At 42.0% G+C, this 17,426-nt stretch overlaps 2 protein-coding genes and 1 long non-coding RNA gene across 6 annotated transcripts in view; 2 read left to right on the top strand and 1 right to left on the bottom strand.

Annotated features, from left to right (window-relative positions):
• Positions 1 to 6,498, top strand: part of TAOK2 (TAO kinase 2) — a 45,447-nt gene extending 38,949 nt beyond the window's left edge. Inside the window, exons 20-21 of one of the 2 annotated variants that reach the window (XM_039330431.1) lie at positions 2,276 to 2,375; positions 4,841 to 6,498. In XM_039330431.1, the coding sequence (XP_039186365.1) occupies positions 2,276 to 2,375; positions 4,841 to 5,058 (318 nt within the window). In that variant the 3' untranslated portion in view covers positions 5,059 to 6,498. Of the gene's footprint in view, positions 1 to 2,275 lie in introns of both variants that reach the window. The other variant, XM_039330430.1, reaches the window with a different exon arrangement.
• LOC120302282 lies at positions 5,494 to 7,105 on the bottom strand. The gene is made up of 2 exons (XR_005555104.1): positions 6,973 to 7,105; positions 5,494 to 5,808 (listed from the first exon to the last, which is right to left on the bottom strand). It is a non-coding gene; the product is annotated as an uncharacterized LOC120302282 (long non-coding RNA).
• A 111-nt stretch (positions 7,106 to 7,216) lies between these two features.
• On the top strand, positions 7,217 to 17,187 carry LOC120302281. Of its 3 annotated transcripts, none has more exons than XM_039330439.1 (8): positions 7,217 to 7,657; positions 9,439 to 9,616; positions 11,880 to 11,936; positions 12,512 to 12,698; positions 12,982 to 13,063; positions 13,161 to 13,239; positions 15,299 to 15,376; positions 16,811 to 17,187. In XM_039330439.1, exons 2-8 carry the CDS (start codon positions 9,446 to 9,448, stop codon positions 16,928 to 16,930), a joined length of 774 nt encoding a protein of 257 aa, XP_039186373.1. In that variant the 5' UTR covers positions 7,217 to 7,657; positions 9,439 to 9,445; the 3' UTR covers positions 16,931 to 17,187. The 3 variants fall into 3 exon arrangements, with proteins under 3 accessions (XP_039186373.1, XP_039186372.1, XP_039186375.1); XM_039330438.1 differs by having other exon boundaries at positions 9,364 to 9,616; XM_039330441.1 differs by lacking the exon at positions 11,880 to 11,936 and having other exon boundaries at positions 7,226 to 7,657; positions 9,364 to 9,616.
• The last annotated feature ends 239 nt before the right edge of the window (positions 17,188 to 17,426 follow it).

Here is a 17,426-nt window from a genome sequence, read left to right as displayed (position 1 = left end):
TTGTGGCGACAGTTTCTTCAGTGGGAATTCATGAAAAAGAAAACAGCATTCTGAAGGCATCATGTCAGTAATGCTTTGTTCATTGGCTACCTGGAAAGATCTGATTGGTCATTTTAGAAAGGCTACTGGGTTCTCCTGGACCAGCCTGGCTGAGGAATTCTGGGAGTTGAAGTCCACAAGTCATAAAAGGGCCAAGTTTCAAGACCCCTGTGCTGGACCTTTCATCTGACTCAGGGATCTTCTCCTGTGCTTTGAGTCATAAAGTGCCTCTTCTTGCCTGTGAAGTCACTCAATAATGCTAGTCCTTCCTGCTTTTCGTTTTCCATGGAAAGTAGAGCAGGAATAACAATAGTATATAGGTAATCCTCAACTTACAACCACAACTGAGCCCAACATTTCTGTTGGTAAGTGAAATGTTTGTTTAAGTGAGTTTTGTCCAGTTTAACAACTTTTTTGCCACAGTTGCTAGGTGACTCACTTAACATAGTAACTTAAGATAGTGACATGGTTGTTAAGTGAATCAGTATTGTTGTAACTTCAAATAGTCTCTAAACGAATGGTTCTCAACCTTTTTAATGCCGCGACTCCCAACTGGTCGTAAGTCGAGGACTACTCAACCGGTTGTAAGTCGAGGACTACTCAACTGGTGCAGCACCGTTTGCAGAATGGGACTTTTGGCGGACTCAGCAGGGCAGAGACAGCCTGGACAATTCCTATTGGCTTTTGAAAGCCAATAAAATTAGACTCTATTCAAGAGAGTCTATTCTATTGGCTTTCAAAAGCCAACAGAATAAAAGGGAGTAGCACAGCTAAGGAAAAGGTGGGAAAAATGGCGGACTGCATTGTTTGGCAACTCCCGTGAAATGGTCGTTCGACCCCAAATGGGGTCCCGGCCCACAGATTGAGAATCACTGCTCTAAACAAATGGTTGCAGGTCGAGCACTATCTGTACGGTTGCTTTGAGTAAGAAAAACTCAGTGGAATTTTAGGATTATCCTCTTCTATTTTCTGTTCTTCAGATCAGTGGTAGTTTTGTACTTCTGCGGCTATTGAAATTAAGTTACTTCTCTCCTTCTGCTCCCAACCATTTTCAAATGCCATTTTTCTATTCTGGATTTAGAACTCCTCTTCCTCCTACATGAATTGGAGGCATTCATAGGTCAGGTTTTGTTTGGTGTCCACAATTCTGAATAACAAAAGAGATATATAACTCCTGTTCCCTACTAGCCAAGATGATTTCAGCTGTGGCAGCAAAACAATGCTGAACTGTGTTTTCATAAAGCACTAAATGCCTTTTTTTTAACATAGAAAAATAGCTGGGAATAAGCATTATTGGGGCACTTCAATTACACGCTTCTCCTGTCTTTGCAAAAGTTCTCTCATGGGATCAGACCGTGATGCTCCTGAGACTCTAGCATGACAAAAGCAATTATTTCACTTTTAATTCCTCAATTCCTGAGGAATTTGCATTTCTAGGAATGCAAATCTCTTGCAAATGGGGTTGCCTTGTTCTGGTTTTTTTTTTTTTTAAATTAATCTAAGCTAAAAGTCCTATCTCCGTTATCTTTTTTGCTTCTTTAGTTTCAACTATGAAGTTGCATGATTGAAACTGAGGATTTGAGTACATATGCCACATCCCATATTCCCTTTTGGGGACAAGTGCCAGGAATCTCTGTTACTTCTAATTTAGGACAGATAAGTGTTAAGTGCTAGGTCTCAGTTCCTCATTAAGCAATTTATCCAACTTCCAGTTTTCAATAATCTTGGTACAGGTATTTCTCGACTTACAACTGAGCCTCAAATTTCTGTTGCTAAGCAAAGCAGGTTACCTTGGCCCCATTTTATGACCTTTTTGCCATAGTTGTTAAATGAATCATGCAGTCATTTAGTGAATCTGGCTTCTCCCGTTGACTTTGTCGGAAGCTGGCTGGGAAGGTTACAAATGGTATTCATATGAGCCCAGGATAGTGCAGCAGTCATAAGTACATGCCAGTTGCCAAGTGCCCAAATTTTGATTACATGACCATGGCGATGCTGCAACAGTCGTAAGTGCAAAAACCAATCTTAAGTCACTTTTTTCAGATCCGTTGTTAACTTCGAATGGCCACTAAACAAATGGTTGTAAACAGAAGATTATCTGCAGCGTATCCTTGCTGGCTACTGAGTGAGACAAAGGGCTGCTTCTCACCACTGCGCTGGTGTCCAAGCAAGTGTGTTTGTGGATTCTTGCCCTTGAAGTCATGGGTACATTTTTTGGTTTTGTTTCCTTCTCCAGATCGAGGAGGAGATGTTGGCCTTGCAGAATGAACGCTCCGATCGCATCCGCAGCCTCTTGGAGCGCCAGGCCCGGGAGATAGAGGCCTTCGACTCTGAAAGTATGCGTCTGGGATTCAGCAATATGGCACTCACAGGCATTCCAGCTGAAGCCTTCAACCAAGGCTACACGGCCCCTCCTCAGCCCTGGCCCTCCCGCCCTGTTCCCCGCAGCGGCTCCCATTGGAGCCATGGAGTTCAGAATACAGCTGGTGCGCCTCACGCATGGAGGCAACCTCCCATGCTTGCCCCGCCCCCTTCCGCCTGGCTTCATCCCCCTTCCTCATCTCCCTCCTCCTCTTCCTCTTCCTCCTCGGCTCCTAGTGGCCGCTCCAATGTGGTCATGCTGAGAAACAGCCCCCAACCCCTGCGGCGCACAGCTTCTGGCGGCCAGTCGGACCAGGGCATTAGCCGCTCAGCCAGCGTCACTTCTCACATCCTCAACGGGTCACATTTTTCCTACTCGTGAAGTGATTGGTAGAGAACAGGGAGACTTGGCTGGAGGCAAATGGGGGAATGGCTGGTGAAAAAGGGAGGGAGGCGGGGCATGTTATCCGGGGTCGATAAGTTAAAAAAACAAAAATGGGAGATGCTGTGAAACTGGACCACAGTGGAAGGCTCTCGGTCATCATCAGTAGCCTTTTGAGTTGTCAATCACCAGGAGAAGGTTGGACTGTGAGATGGAAGGTTGAATTCTCGTCCTCTGGAGCATAGCTGGGGCCTCCTCAGATCGTGGTTTTCTATCCCCCCCCCCAAAATGGATAGAGACAATGAAGCTGCGAACATGATGTTGGCAGTTTATTCTTGTGTCCCTAATGGCTATCGGCTGCTCCCCCAGCGTCGCCACAATCTGTAGATGAAGACAGACCAAGAATAGTGTTCCAGCAATGGAGATACAGTTATCTCTTCAGGGTGTGGCTGAATAATCTCTTCTTTTTAGAAGACGAAAAGAAAAACACTCCCACAATACAACAAATCCAGAATTTTTAATTGTGCACTGTGGCTTGTTTGTGGGTGTAATTGGAGCTGCTGCAGCCAGAAACCCTGCTTCTTCCTCTCCCAAGACCAGGGGTTCCTTTAAGTCAGCATGGCTAGCGAGAGGAACAAACAGGCCTAGAAATTGGAGAGAATCCTGGATTTGCAGTGATGGTGGGGCTAATCTTGCATGCTTAGAAATTTTCAGAGTGATAGTGAAGAACTTTGCATCTTGGGCATAGACACTGGCTTTTGTTCCTGCCCAAATTCACAGACAGGAGGAGATGACAGAATTTAATCTGCTTCTGTGTACCTTCCTTAACTTACTCTAACCCACAGATGGGAGAGGGAAATGTATAGGACAGGCTACTCTGGGCTCTTAATCTGCATTGCCTTCTTTTTCTCAATCAGGGGCCTACTCCAGCTCTGGAGACTGTCTTGGCATCATGCTGGTCCCGCGTGATTGGGAGAACAAATGAGTTTTCAACTCTTTTTATCCCAATCATGATCCGAATGTAGATATTAATCAGTGCCCTCCCTCCACAACCTCACTGTCTGTTTTGAGATGTGTCCCTAAGACCACCCTAGTCTGGGCATCATCTGTTAACGGTCAACCCTTCATCTTATAACATTGTCTTTCCTCCCTCACTCTCCTCTCTTATGGAAGAAGCATCCAACAATTACCAGTTCTTGTAACAAGGGGCTTTGGACTGGACCTCTCCCCAAACACGCACATATAGCACATTTAGTTCCCTGATCACAATCTAGATCTCTGGAAGAGATTTAGCTTAGTGCTTATGCAACTAACCTTTATATGAAATTACCTCCTCCAAGTTGTTTTAGATGTAGTTTGCCCACCTTACTATTTTCAAGCCTTTTTGTTTTCTCTATATTTGTCACTGATCACCCCCTTGGTACCTTCCCTGCTCATGTTAGTCTCTTCCAATCTGCAGCTCTGCAGACCTGGGTTCATATTTGCACATAAGAGATTCGGTTGCAGAGTTCAGGGACCCAGCTGAGTCGAGTATTTTACTTGGTTGGTTCAGATTGTACACAGTGCCATTGTCATCTCATTTCTTCCTGTGTTCCTACACATTCTCCTTCTCAAGCCATACATCCATTCTGTAAATTACAGAATAACCCAGTATGATCAAACCTAAATGCTGTCTATCCAGGATTTGAGACCGAGGACCACTTGACCTAATAAATGATGTTGAATGCCAGCTATCTCTACTCCTGGCTGAAAAACAGACCCTCCTTTTCCGCTGAAAGGCAGGCAGATTAATTAACCTAAGAAAAATCAGGATGAGACCAAAGTGGTCCCATCAGCCGATTGAAAGGTTTACTAAATTGTGTAACTTTCTTATTTAGTAGATTTGCCTGACCTTCCTTAGTCCTCTGTCAAAGGCTGAAATCAATATAGTGAAAGGGTGTGCATTTTATAGGAACTAGAGAACTAAAACTCAGTTTCTTTCATGAGGGTAAGTTAATCTGGTAATGAGGGTCACTTGGGATTCATTCTCTTCCTGTTCCCTTCCCCACTAAAATCTAGAAACCACAACAGTCTGCACCAGCCTGATGTTCCCCAGATACATTCGACTGCAACTTCCATCAACCCCAGCCAGGACGGCTAAAGAGAACTACAGTTCAACCTCTCTGGAGGGCATCAGGATCAGCAAGACTGTTGTAGGAAGAAGATTTTTGCAGTTCTTGCAAATTCTGAAGCATGGGCTTATGTTCATTCACAACACTAAAGTGTTTGAATTTTAAATAATAATGTATGATGGCCAATACTGAGGACTGCCACAGGAGAAAGTTCTTTTCTTCTAGCAGTTAATCCAGCAGAGAGTTCCATCCGAGAAGAATGTCAAGGTCCTATCCGGTGGCAGCAGATACGATGGGAAAGCTGGTGGTGAACTTTCCTATTTTAAATTGCAAGTGGGAGAATTTTGAGTAAATTAAAATGCCCATTGGAAAACTAGATGTCAGGTGGCCTCTGAGGTAGACTTCTGAGACACTAGTTTGTATGCGTTACAATTATTTTCACTGTTGGGGGGGGGCATCTAACTAGGCTGACTGACCAGTTATTAAAGTGAGCAAAAGTGAGGACTTCACCAGGTCCCATCTGCTGTTTATGTAAATAAAGCTCAGATTAGCTAGGTACAGGAGGAAAAATGCTACCCATTTCACAAAGAACCACATTTATTTTTTTTTTGCAAAGAAAAGTTTCAAGTTTCTCAACCCTTCGAAATGGGAGTGGAAGAGAAGTCATTCTGGAGCCCTAGAAAGAGGCATCTGTCCTAAGAAGCAGAGAGGATGTTTGTCTCATTCAAACATGGGCTTCTAGAAAATCATTCAGAGCAGTTGGAGGGTATTGCAAGGTATCCCATGCGCAAAATGAGAAGAGCCCAAATTTGTGATGGCAGAATCGAAGTTTCTTGGAAGGGCCAAACCAGTTCATCTCTTCCTCCTCTTAAAAACAGTCAAGCGTGTGAGGTTTTGCTGTTCTTGAACAAGAGCCTGAAATTCAGTGCAAGACAGCTGAAGCACATCTCCCTCTTCCCTAACCAAACATAACAACTTAATTCACAAATCCCCCCCCCCCTTTTTTTTTTTCAAATCTCCACAGTGCTCCTTCCCCCAACACAATCCTTGGGCCCAAAGTTTGCCTCCACTGTCAACTTGTCTGGTGGGTTTTTCCCAGAACCCTGTCCCAGATTTGGCAAGTCCATTTTCTACTTGAATCAGGCCCCCTTTGTTTAAGGGGAGGGTGGGAGGGAGGAGGAGGGGAATCTTTGATGACTTCAAGATGTTTAGTGATTTCTTTCTCCTGCCTGCCTAGGACTGAGAAATGGGGTTACAGGGAGGGATACGGCTGGAGGGGCTTGATGTATTATAATAATCCTTATGTTTCTAAAAAAATAATAATAATCTTTTTTTCTGTTTTTGGTGCCATAACTTTCCCCCCATGTACAGTTTTCCTCTTCCTGTTTTTTTTCTTTTGTTTTTGTTTGTTTGTTTGTGCTGCCCCACCCACCCCCTTTTCTTTTCCTGTCTCCCTCTGTGTGGGTGATTAAAAACTAATGTGAGTGTGTGTGTGTATGTATGTCTTTTTTTATATATGAAGAAAAATGTTGCGGGGAAACTTAGACATATGTGTCCTATGGAATGTATTAGAAAATAAAACACTTTTTAAAAAAAAGAAAGAAAGGGGAGGGGTGGGGAAGCTTGAATCTTACACAGGAGAGTAAACATGGAAGGAGAACACAAAGGTGGAGTTGGTTGCTCTCTAGAAGGCTACCAATGGGAGAGGCTTTGGGCGGGGTGAGAAATCTTTTAATAAAAATGTTGAATATTTAAAAAAGAGTTTCTCGTCTTTTGATGTGTGTGTGGGGGGGGAGAACTCCAGGTTTCAAGCAGGTTCCTTTGGGACAAGATGCTAAAACTCAGAAATCTGTGGGTTGCTTGGTGCTCTCTGAGCTTGGGATTTTCTCTCAAACCCTTCTAGCACTGATGATGTTACCTAGTTGGGTGATGAAACGTCTGCAAGAAAAGACCCAAACCCAGAGAGCACTGAGGATTGCTTCTCCCTGAATTACAAATATTCTTTTCTATTGCTGCTTGGCATATTTCAACAGCCCTTTTCTTGTAAAGCTCTCAGCCCTGAAAGGTTTCTGTCCTCACTTGAAATCTTGAGCTTGTTCATATCCTTTCTAAAGTACATTTTCTGACTCATGACCAGCATCCTGGAACTGCTGTGTCTCTGCAGATCTGTCCTGTGTGGCAGTTTGCAAAAGTTTGGTCCTTCTGCATTATAAGGAATTACTTCACCTAGCAACTGGATTCTGAAAGCATTCCCATGGTAACAGCATCCTGGCAGTTTGGTGAGCAACAGGAGACACAGCTTGGTTTCATTCCACCTCCCACACTGGGGCATCTGATGAGGAAAAGGGTGATGGTTTGTGTGTGAGTGGGCAAGAGGGCATCTACATCGAAGATAGGTGACTTTATACATTTCCCAAATGCAGATTCTCACTCCTCTCTTTACAGCCAAGCATCTTGGTGTGGCCAGAGTCCCGACTTTCTAGTTCCGCTGGGCCTTGAGAAAAATACCAGATGTTTGATCTGCTGGATCTTACATCATAATATTTCGGAACAACAGGTCCGATTGATGCCAGGAATCCGTCTTGGGAATCTGAATTTCAGGCACGGCATGCTGATCTTGTGTGTGCCTGGTTGTGTTCTGCGTGTTACTTTAGGATAAAGGTGGAGGATTTGTGCTCTTAGCAGCTACCTTCCCCTCCTGGACAGCAGAAAATCACACCAATTAATCCTACAATCGGGATCCAAGCTGCAAAATTTTCCAAAGGTAAACAAAGCATGGAGTAAATGTAGCTTTTGCTCTCCTATGGCAATGGTTCAAAGATCTTGGTGTAGCAGCCAGTAGAGTCAGTAGCTATGGTCAAAATATGCATTAAAAAATATATGGGAGTTTTGGCCACACCATCATGCTGGCATGTACTTTTTTTTTTTTTTTTTGGTTATATTTTACAGAAACCCCTAGGAGGGCCTTTCATCCTCACCAGTTACTCTCATTCACCCATGTTCCTTTATCTAAAAGCACCAGAGAAGCAAGCAGCCAATTTACAATATAATATTACTTAAACAATCTGCAAATAATTATTTTCTTCTCCCATGGAACAAATAGTTGTCCAAAGGTGGGCACAAGTGATAGATTTTAATTAACCCCAGTTTCTAAGTTTTCTATAGGCGTGCTTTTCCATTTGTTTCAAGAATTTGTATGGCCACCCATCTCAAAAAAATGACCAGGTGGCTAGCAATATAGAACTCATAAAATGAAACAAAATAGATTTGAAAGCAGTAAAATAGAATACAGTGTGATCAAGAGTCCAAGACAAAATTCTCACAGTAATAACAAAGCATATATATCAGGTTTTGCTAATTTCCTGACTCCATTGTCTGGGCATCTCAAAGTTCTCTGGTGTCATGAGGACATGGAACTTCTTTTAGAAGTAGACCTGGAAGATTAAGCAAAGTTGTTTTACTTCAATTCTTTCTGGGCAAGGACAGTGCTGAGGACAATCTATTTTTCTTCTCACTTGAAAAACAGCTGGCAATACTTTAAAATACTGGGGGTGAGGCAGGGGGACAAAAAGCAAAACAATAAAATTATCAATCAGCAAGAAATGGAAACATTTGCCAAAGATGAGATAAAGCTGTGCAATATCTAGTTGTTTTCTTTAAATCATTTTTATCTGGTCCCTCGAAGGTGACAAAAACAGAATTGGGTTAGCATCAGCGCACAGCTCTTAGCAGAATTCAACCTTATCCCTTCCATAGGATAAACTGGCCAGGATCTCCTAGATCCCTTTACTACTAAAAGTTGAGGTAAAAATCTTTTGGAAGCATCTCACAAATAGAGACTTATGCTTATGCTCAGAGACTCCATCGGCTCCATTCAGTTCAAAGGAGCAGAGTCAAATGATTCTTGCTAATATTTTGTTGGATGACCTAATTTCTATGGCCAAACAGCTGCTCCTGAAATGCAGAATATAAGTTTGATGCAGCAGAGCACACAAATCCCAATGGGGATTCTTTGCAGCAGTGCTATTGGGGAGGACTGTAACTATAGTTAAACCCAGTTTCGGTGTCTTTAGACTGCAGACTAAATGATGTTAAGGAGGAAGAGAGGCTTTTCCAAAGGGAATGCCTCAAAAGTAGATCATTATAAGAGCCGTGGTGGCGCAGTGGTTAGAATGCAGTATTGCAGGCTAATTCTGCCCACTGCTAGCAGTTCGATCCTGACCAGCTCAAGATTAGCCTTCCATCCTTCCAAGATGGGTAAAACGAGGAGCCAGATGGTTGGGGCCGATATGCTGACTCTATAAAACCACTTAAAGACGGCTGTAAAGCACCGTGTAGCGGCATATAAGTCTTAAGTGCTACTGCTGTTATGAGAATGTCCTGGTCATTCCTTCTGCTGAGAGGAGGCCTTGTCTTCTTCTCAAAAGTTCTCCTTTGACAGTCCCAGTGAAGAAATGTTTTCCCTTTCAGCCTCCATTAAGCTTTCATCCAGACTCTTCAAGATCCAACCCCCCCCCCATCCCACCCCAAACCTTTTTTCTTAAGATCCAAAATGGAAAAGAGCTCCGGTTTGGAGATGAACAGTCCTCCTCAGCCTGATCAGAGCCTCCCAGGAAGTTTCGCCCCCAGAATCTCCGAAACCATGGCCGAGCTGCTTGTCAACACCGTGGCTGGTACTGCCCAAATGGTCCAGGTCTCTGTGGAAGCCCAGAAATCTGCCCAGGTACTAAAGAGTGCCTAAATCTTTCCAGCCCAGCCCTAAAGAGTGCAAGTGAGAATTCCTTCTCTTGTTGCAGTGTTTCTCAACCTTGGCAACTTGAAGAGGTATGGACTTCAACTCCTAGAATTCCCCAGCCAGCACAGCTGGCTGGGGAATTCTGGGAATTGAAGTCCATACCTCTTCAAGTTGCCAAGGTTGAGAAACACTGTGTTAAAGAGAAACAATTCAAAGATTATTATTTTTTTTTTAGTCGTGGCCCATCATAAAACAACTTTAAAAGCATAATGGTTTACAGGTAGTCCTCGACCCACGACTGCAATTGAGCCCAACGTTGCTGGTTGTTGAGACATTTGTTAAGTGTGTTTTGTCCCATTTCTTGCCACCGTTGTTAAGTGAATCACTGCAGTTGATCAGTTAGTAACCTGGTTGTTAAGTGAATTTGGCATCCCCATTGACTTTGCTTGTCAGAAGTTCACATAATGTGATCACGTGACCCTGGGATACGGCAATGGTCGTAGGTGTGAATCAGTTGCCAAGCATGATCATGGGGATGCTGCAAAGATTGTAACTGTGAAAAACAGTCATAAATTACATTTTTCGCTGCCATTGTAAATTTGAACTGTCACTAAACGAACTCTTGTGTGTGGAGGACTACCTGAACCATCTTTCCAACTGTAGCAGTCCAGCCTAGGAGCTGTGCAAAAGGAATAAAAGTCATTTATTCATAAGCCAAAGCTATCCAGTCCTTCTATCCCTGAAACCTATTCATAAAAACAGTAATACTGAAATGAGAAAAGAATTCTGTGCAGCATAATATACAAGGATATGACTGCTTGCTTAGCAACCATTTATGAGCCTACCTCGGGGCTATGTGCGACACGAATCTGAAGTTCTGACAATCACCCTGCCCCCTGCAGTCACATGACCAAACTTTGGTCACTTGGCAACACAGCCACATTTACAGCTGAGGCCCAGGGTCATATGACTGGTTTTGCAATGGTTTTGCCAAAAATCAGCACGTCCAATTTTTGGCAAAACCGCACCCATAGCAAACCACTGGTTCGCTTAACAACCACCGTGTTTTGCTTAAAAACTGCAGAAAAGGGTCAGTATAATTGGGTCAGTCACATGACCAACTCGTTTTATGACCACCATAATTTACAAACTTGATGGGCAGGCTCCATTACAGTTGTAAGTCGAGAACTACCTGCTTAAATGTCCATATGTGAAAAGTAGTATCAGTGAAAGTGAAAAGGTGAAAGGATCAACAATAATCCAATTACAGGTAGTCCTCGACATACGACCACAATTGAGCTCAAAACTTCTGTTGGTAAGAGAGACAGTTGTTAAGTGAGTTTCACCCCATTTTATGACCTTTCTTGCCACAGTCGTTAAGTGAATCACTGCATTTACAGTAGCGGCCAAAATTGTGGAAACCTTTTTGGAAAAGTGTATAGTAGAAATGCTACCTTTGGTTAAGTTTCCACCATTTTTTCTTCTAATTTCTTTATAACTGTAGCCTTGTTCACTTAATAATAATATTTTACATTGCTTTCTGAGCAACCAGTCAACTCTTTGCACCATTACTTTAATTTTATTACAAGTACTTTTACAAGCTCACTAAATGAAAGAACTTGATAGCGATCACATAACACACTGACAAATGTCCTCCTCTCAGCTCCAATACATGACATCAATAACTGAATCCTACTGTGATCTGATTGGCTCATTGCCAAAACAACATGACACCTGATTGGCTCTCTAAACACTCATGCTCATTGGCTACAATCAGATGAAGGAAAGCTACCTGGTATCAACCTAAGCAAGTTGTGCTTCCTTTTTCTGGTTATTTGGCTATAACTTTTCATACAATACGGTACAGATAATTGAACAAACTATGTTGCATTACATTCTTTTTTATTATTATTATTAAAAGTTTTAAAAAATTTATAACATAAACCCCTCCCACCCCTTCCCTCCCTCCCCCACTTCCCAGAGCTGATTACAGGGTAACAAATAAACAAACATAATCTATCTAACATAAACCAACTATACTATCAAACAAAACCATAACACACTTTAACTCCTTTTCAAAACAAATATTAACAAATTAAAACAAAAATAATATAATTAAAACTATTAATAATTATCTAACATCTACACATATGCAAGATAATACTTATCAGTTTCATATTTCTTTTGAATATAATTAATCCATCTTCTCCAAATCATAATATATTTTTCTTGTGATTGATCCTTCAAATAGGCGGAGATTTTTGCCATTTCTGCTAAATTAGACACCTTAAGTATCCATTCTTCCAAGGTAGGCAGACATTACATTCTTGATTAAATTGTCTTTCCATTGATATATAATTTTATGGTACTACTCCAAAAAAAGGTGGTGTTATTAGCTATCAAACCTCAAAAGTACACTTTTCCCAAATTTTGGGCACTACTGTAAGTCAGTGTTTCCCAAACTTGACAATTTTAAGGCATGTGGACTTCAACTCCCAGAATTCCACAGCCAGCATTGCTGGCTGTGGAATTCTGGGAGTTGAAGTCCTCATGCCTTAAAATTGTCAAGTTTGGGAAACACTGCTGTAAGTAAATAACATGGTTGTTAAATGAAGCTGGCTTCCCTATTGACTTTGCCTGTCAGAAGAGGATCAGAGGACCCCAGGACACTGCAACCAGTTGCCAGGCATCCAAATTTTGATCATGTAACCATGGGGATGCTGCGATGGTTATAAGTGTGAAAAATAAGTCACTTTTTTTAGCGCTGTTGTAACTTGAGCCACAAAACGAATGTTGTAAGCCAAGGGCTACTTGCCTACAGGAATAGTCTTCCATAGGAAAGCACAGGGCTCCAAGCTGATCTGTCTCCCCACTTTTTTTCAGCTAGCTTGTTTCCATGCAGAGCACGCACTGACCCAAGCCCGTCTGAGCTACATGGCAGCAAGGGGACTGGCTGAGCGACTTTTAGGATTCTTGAGCCCGCCTGACTTCCAGGGACTCTTCCAGATACTCTCTCAGCCCCCCATGCCATATTCTGAGTTTTGCACTATCATCCGACGGACAGAAAATGGTAAGCAACTGCCCATCCTTGCTACTTCCTCTTACTCTGTAGTAGTACCACTGTACCCTCTACCTACTACTTAACAGCCCCCGCCCATTGTCAAGAAATTCAAGTCCTTCTAAAACAAGGTTTCTCAACTTTGGCAACTTTAAGATGAACAGACTCCTACTCTCAGAATTCCCCAAGTAGCATTGGTGACAGGGGAATTCTGGGATTTGAAGTCTGTTCACCTTAAAGTTGCTAAGATTGAGAATTTCTGTTCTAAATGTATCTCCCTTCTTGCCATCCCTAGCCCTCCTACACCCCGTTCTCAAATGCAAGCCGGGATTCCAAGTGCGACGGGAACCCAGCCCAGGTTCTGAATGCAACTGGCCGTAAGTGACTTTGTGGAAGAAGCTGGGGTTGAGGGTTGCTTATGGAGACAAATCTCTGGCTTATCATTTCCATCCTGGTTCAATCTTCTTTTCCCAGACCGGACATTGCAGATGATGGTCTTCAGAGAGCATTTCCTGGTCTCCAGTTCTTTAAACCCTGTTGTGTCAGCAAAATGGTAAGTAAAACACATCTATGCAGACTTGAAAACTTCTGCAGTCAAAGTTCCATTTTGTAGTATCTGAAGAGTAGGGTTTGCTTGCAAGTGGAGCCAGTTGGGTTGCTGTAGGAAGGACTAATCCAATCCCAGGTGTCCAACTTTAGCAACTTTAAGACTTGTGGACTTCAACTCCCAGAATTCTCCAGCCACCATGGTTACCTGAGGAATTCTGGAGGCTGAAGATCATGTCTTAAAAAGTTGCCAAGGTTGGATACCCATCAATTAACGGACAGCGATGTTCCATCACCTTTGTAAAACATCAACATCTGACAATATTAAATACATGTGCAAGAAAGACATGCGTACTATAACATGTGCAGTTTAAACCAACTGGAGAGGCAGTCAAAACTTGAATTGTACATGAAGTGGAGATGAGGTTTGTGGAGAAAATTAAGCAGTCCTTGACTTACAAGCAGAATTGGGACCAGAGGCAAGGCAGTTTGTTAAGTGAGTCCTATCTGATTTGGCCCTTCTTTTGTCTTAGTTATTAAGCACATCCAGCTACGCCACTGATGCTGTTTGTTGGAAGTTGGGTGGGAAGGTCGCAAATGATGATTGTTGGCTGCTGCCACCATGGGAAAGGTACACCAGCTGCCAAGCACCCAAATTCTGATCACATTTTCATGTAGATGCTGCAAAGGTCATAAATGAGAGAAAAGGTCACTTTTTTCACTGCTGTTTAACTTTGAATGGCCATTTTTAAAAAAATGGTTGTAAGACTACCTGTACTATGGCTTTCTCATCAAGAGAAGTTAGTAGAAAGGAGAGGTGATCTGCCCTATCAAGTGTTCTCCAGAGTGAGCTTGGAGCATGAGATCAAAGGCCAGCAGGTTTGAGAAGTCCATACGCAAACCAGAAGAAGGCTTGATGGATGTGAATCACCTTTTAAATACTCATTGTGCCTTGCTAACATAAAATAACCCTCAAAGCTGCATGGGAAATTTTTAAAAGAATTTCTCTAAACAACAGGGGAAATATTAAGTACTGTTTAGACGTGAAAAACATGTCTTAGCGCAGTGTGCCCTTTGCCAATCCAAGATGGAAAAGTAGATTTAATATCTATTTATGCATAAGTAAAAGCAAGGTCTCCCATGGATACAAGGTGAGGGACCCCTTAAAGAGGAAAAAAATCCCTTTAGATACACAAACATATTGGATTTGGAATGTGTTCCTCAACTGGCCAGCATCATCACCAGAGTCATCAAGCATCTGGAGAACATGCTCAGTAACTTTATATGTTCCATGTAACAATTCATATCATCCCATAATATTCTTAGCATGATCTTGTTAATACCTAATTACAGGAGATGTGTTTGCCATAGTATAATGAGTTTTCAGGTTACTAAAATTCAACTTTCTGGGCAATTTCTATCTCTGGCCAGTCTAATCCGCATTCTTACTTCCTTACTTCAAAGAACTAGAAACATTCATCAAAGGCGCTCCTTGTTACTCAAAACAATTACTCCAAAAAGCCTCCATCTCCTGTTCCCTTCAGTAGGGATCCACAATGAGAGCTGATATAGGTTAATTGTAAGAAAGGACTCTGGACACAGGCAAAACTAGAAATAGGAACTAAATGGAAACACAGTTGAACCAGAATTCCTTTAATCATGGTTACCTGAGTTCATACAGCAAGCCATAAACCACAAGCAGACTGGGGTTTACTTTTTGTTTTACATCACATATAAAGAATATTCTATTATGGGGAATAAAATGAAACATTGAGACTGGATGAGAACTGATTTGTGTTCCTTAGTATTTACTCTGTAATAAGATCAATGAAAAAATAATTGTGTAGATAAGGTCTCTTGAATGGACTTTCTATTCTAATAGGAAACTGTCCCTCTGAATAAAATGAAGGCTTCTGTGGTTGGGATCTTTTAGAAATTGATCAGCCGAACCCTAATAAAAGTGGATTCAGGAGTGGCTCAGATCCAAGGCCACAGAATAGGACCAAGAGGGATCATGTTCTGTAGGTGATCCTCATCCCAATATTTCCTTTTTACTCTTATTACAGAATGACGACAATGGGACAGATGAAGAAGAGAATCAATCAGTGGAGATTCGAGACCAAAATCCCTCACACCACAAAAAAGTAGGACTCCGTTTTCATTTAATTTCCTAAATTACAAAATGCAAAAACGTTAGCCTGAAAATTTCTTTTCCTAACCTCTGTCTAAATGGCATTTGGGAGGCTGCCTGTGGAATAAGGCTAGCACGCTAAAGCCTAAAGGTTTCTTACAACACGAATTTGAGAAAAGTAGAATGTTCTTTCCCAAATATATTAAACGTATCTCTAGTAGCAGGATCACACTTCTTGTATTTCATCGATTTTTGATCCCCTTATTTAAGCTTGTTTACCATTTCTCTATAACCTGAGTATATCCACTGATCTCCCTTGTAATTAATTTTTGCATTACCTGTAAAAACACTAAACCTATTAAAAATCAGATATTGTGTGCAGTCTTTCCAAACTCTTATTTGTTTTTTAATACATCAATACATCTTAACACATTAATGCCTCTATGTCAATGATCCTCAACCACTGGTCTGTGGACCAGTACTGGGTCACAGCATGCCAGCAACTGGTCCGCACAAACAAGCAAAGCCCCATTCATGGGATGCAGGCAGCACACAAAACCACACCCCCTCCGGTCCGCGGAAAAACCTCTCTCCACAGAACCGGTCCCTGGTGCCCAAAAGGTTGGGGACCTCTGCTCTAGGTGAGATGGGTGGTGTAAGGACCCACCCCACTTTGCATCTTAAGAAGACAGAACTCTTGGAATAATTCTTCCAACAGGAATCCTTTATTAAGAGAAGTGGTTGCAGGCATGCTAGACAGGACTTGGGGTTCAAGCTCTCCCATTCAAGGTTTTAAGGGGTTCCCCAGTAGTCCCACCCAATCAAACCCCCTTCCAGTGATAGTTTCAAGTATCACAATTCCACCCCTTTTCTTCTTTCTTCCGTCTGGATGGAGACTTCAGATAACTACATGAAAGGCAATTACCCTTCTTTGATATGCTAACGCTTAGAGGTCACAATAAACACACATTCATCATTCAGCCCTTTGAAGTGTACTGAAGGAAGTGAGGGCCATAAAGCCCCTTTGCTCTCCCCCTTCTCTCCCTCTTATGGCAGAATCCAGAGAAGGCAGAATTGGGAGTTTCTATATTTGATAATTAAAGATGAAATATAATTGGATTCTGACATGTGGGATATACATTTAATAAATATATAAACCATCTTCATTTTAAAATTGATTACAGGAAGTCCTCGGGACATTAAGGTCGTAAAATGGTGCAAGATTCACTTAACAATGATCTCACTTAGCAACTTCAAATGTTTGTCGTTAAGTTGAAGACTACCTATATTCCCCACTGCTTGTGTTCAGGATAGTGAGACTGTCTGCCAAGAAGAAAATAATTTGCAAGGGGTGAGGGGGAAGATGGCAGTTGGGACTCTATATTGCTCCTCACTTCCTCCCTCACTTCCTAAACTGCAAATCCTGATCTAGTGTCTCTCCCACCAGATTGAGTCTGGCAAGTTTCTGACCAAAGTGACTCTTTGCAATGCTGCCCTGCAGCAGGAGAATTTCGACAGTGACACCATCAACAACCAGCCAGAGACCACAGCTAAGGATATTGGATAAGCTGACTGTGCCCAGCTGCATGTTCTGGATACAATCTGAAATTATCAGCTTGAAGTCCACTTCCTTCCTCCCTACAAAACCTGAAAGCAAAGAAAGGGACACCACTTTCGGTTATTAGTGGTCCAGCATTATTGCAACAGAGGTTGAGCTGGACAAAAATGTTATAAGTCATTTGCATTTCTTCTCAAGAGCCATTCTAGGTCAATGTTGACCCAATCTAAGAAGAGATATGAAGAATCTCCCAAGGTTGTCACCTCTTCCCCTACCAAATAAATATAAATAAAATATTAATGAGACAAACCAAATTCTAGCCATTGGTCTTTTATATGGAGCCAAAATATTTATTTGCAGCTATTTCGGCAATGAGGAGGCATCTGGGAGCTTATTTTAGTATGAAAAACAATGAAAATAAAAATCAGAAAAGGGGGGGAAAGGGGTAGACGCAGGATAAAAGGAAGAAGAAAACAAAAACATTGATTTTTGACTCTTTCCATTA

This window comes from Crotalus tigris, unplaced genomic scaffold (assembly GCF_016545835.1).
Source record: "Crotalus tigris isolate CLP2741 ecotype Arizona unplaced genomic scaffold, ASM1654583v1 scf7180000024427.8105951120:4207309, whole genome shotgun sequence".
NCBI lineage: Eukaryota > Metazoa > Chordata > Lepidosauria > Squamata > Viperidae > Crotalus > Crotalus tigris.
This window is presented reverse-complemented; position numbering and strand designations above follow the sequence as displayed.

What these genes read in the sequence shown, in the direction of transcription:
- LOC120302281 (XM_039330439.1), top strand. Translation starts at nt 9,446, where the DNA reads ATGGAAAAGAGCTCCGGTTTGGAGATGAACAGTCCTCCTCAGCCTGAT. An exon ending in TAAGTATCCATTCTTCCAAG is followed by an intron (nt 11,937 to 12,511) that starts GTAGGCAGACAT and finishes ACTTTTTTTCAG; the next exon opens with CTAGCTTGTTTCCATGCAGA. An exon ending in CCTGTTGTGTCAGCAAAATG is followed by an intron (nt 13,240 to 15,298) that starts GTAAGTAAAACA and finishes CTCTTATTACAG; the next exon opens with AATGACGACAATGGGACAGA.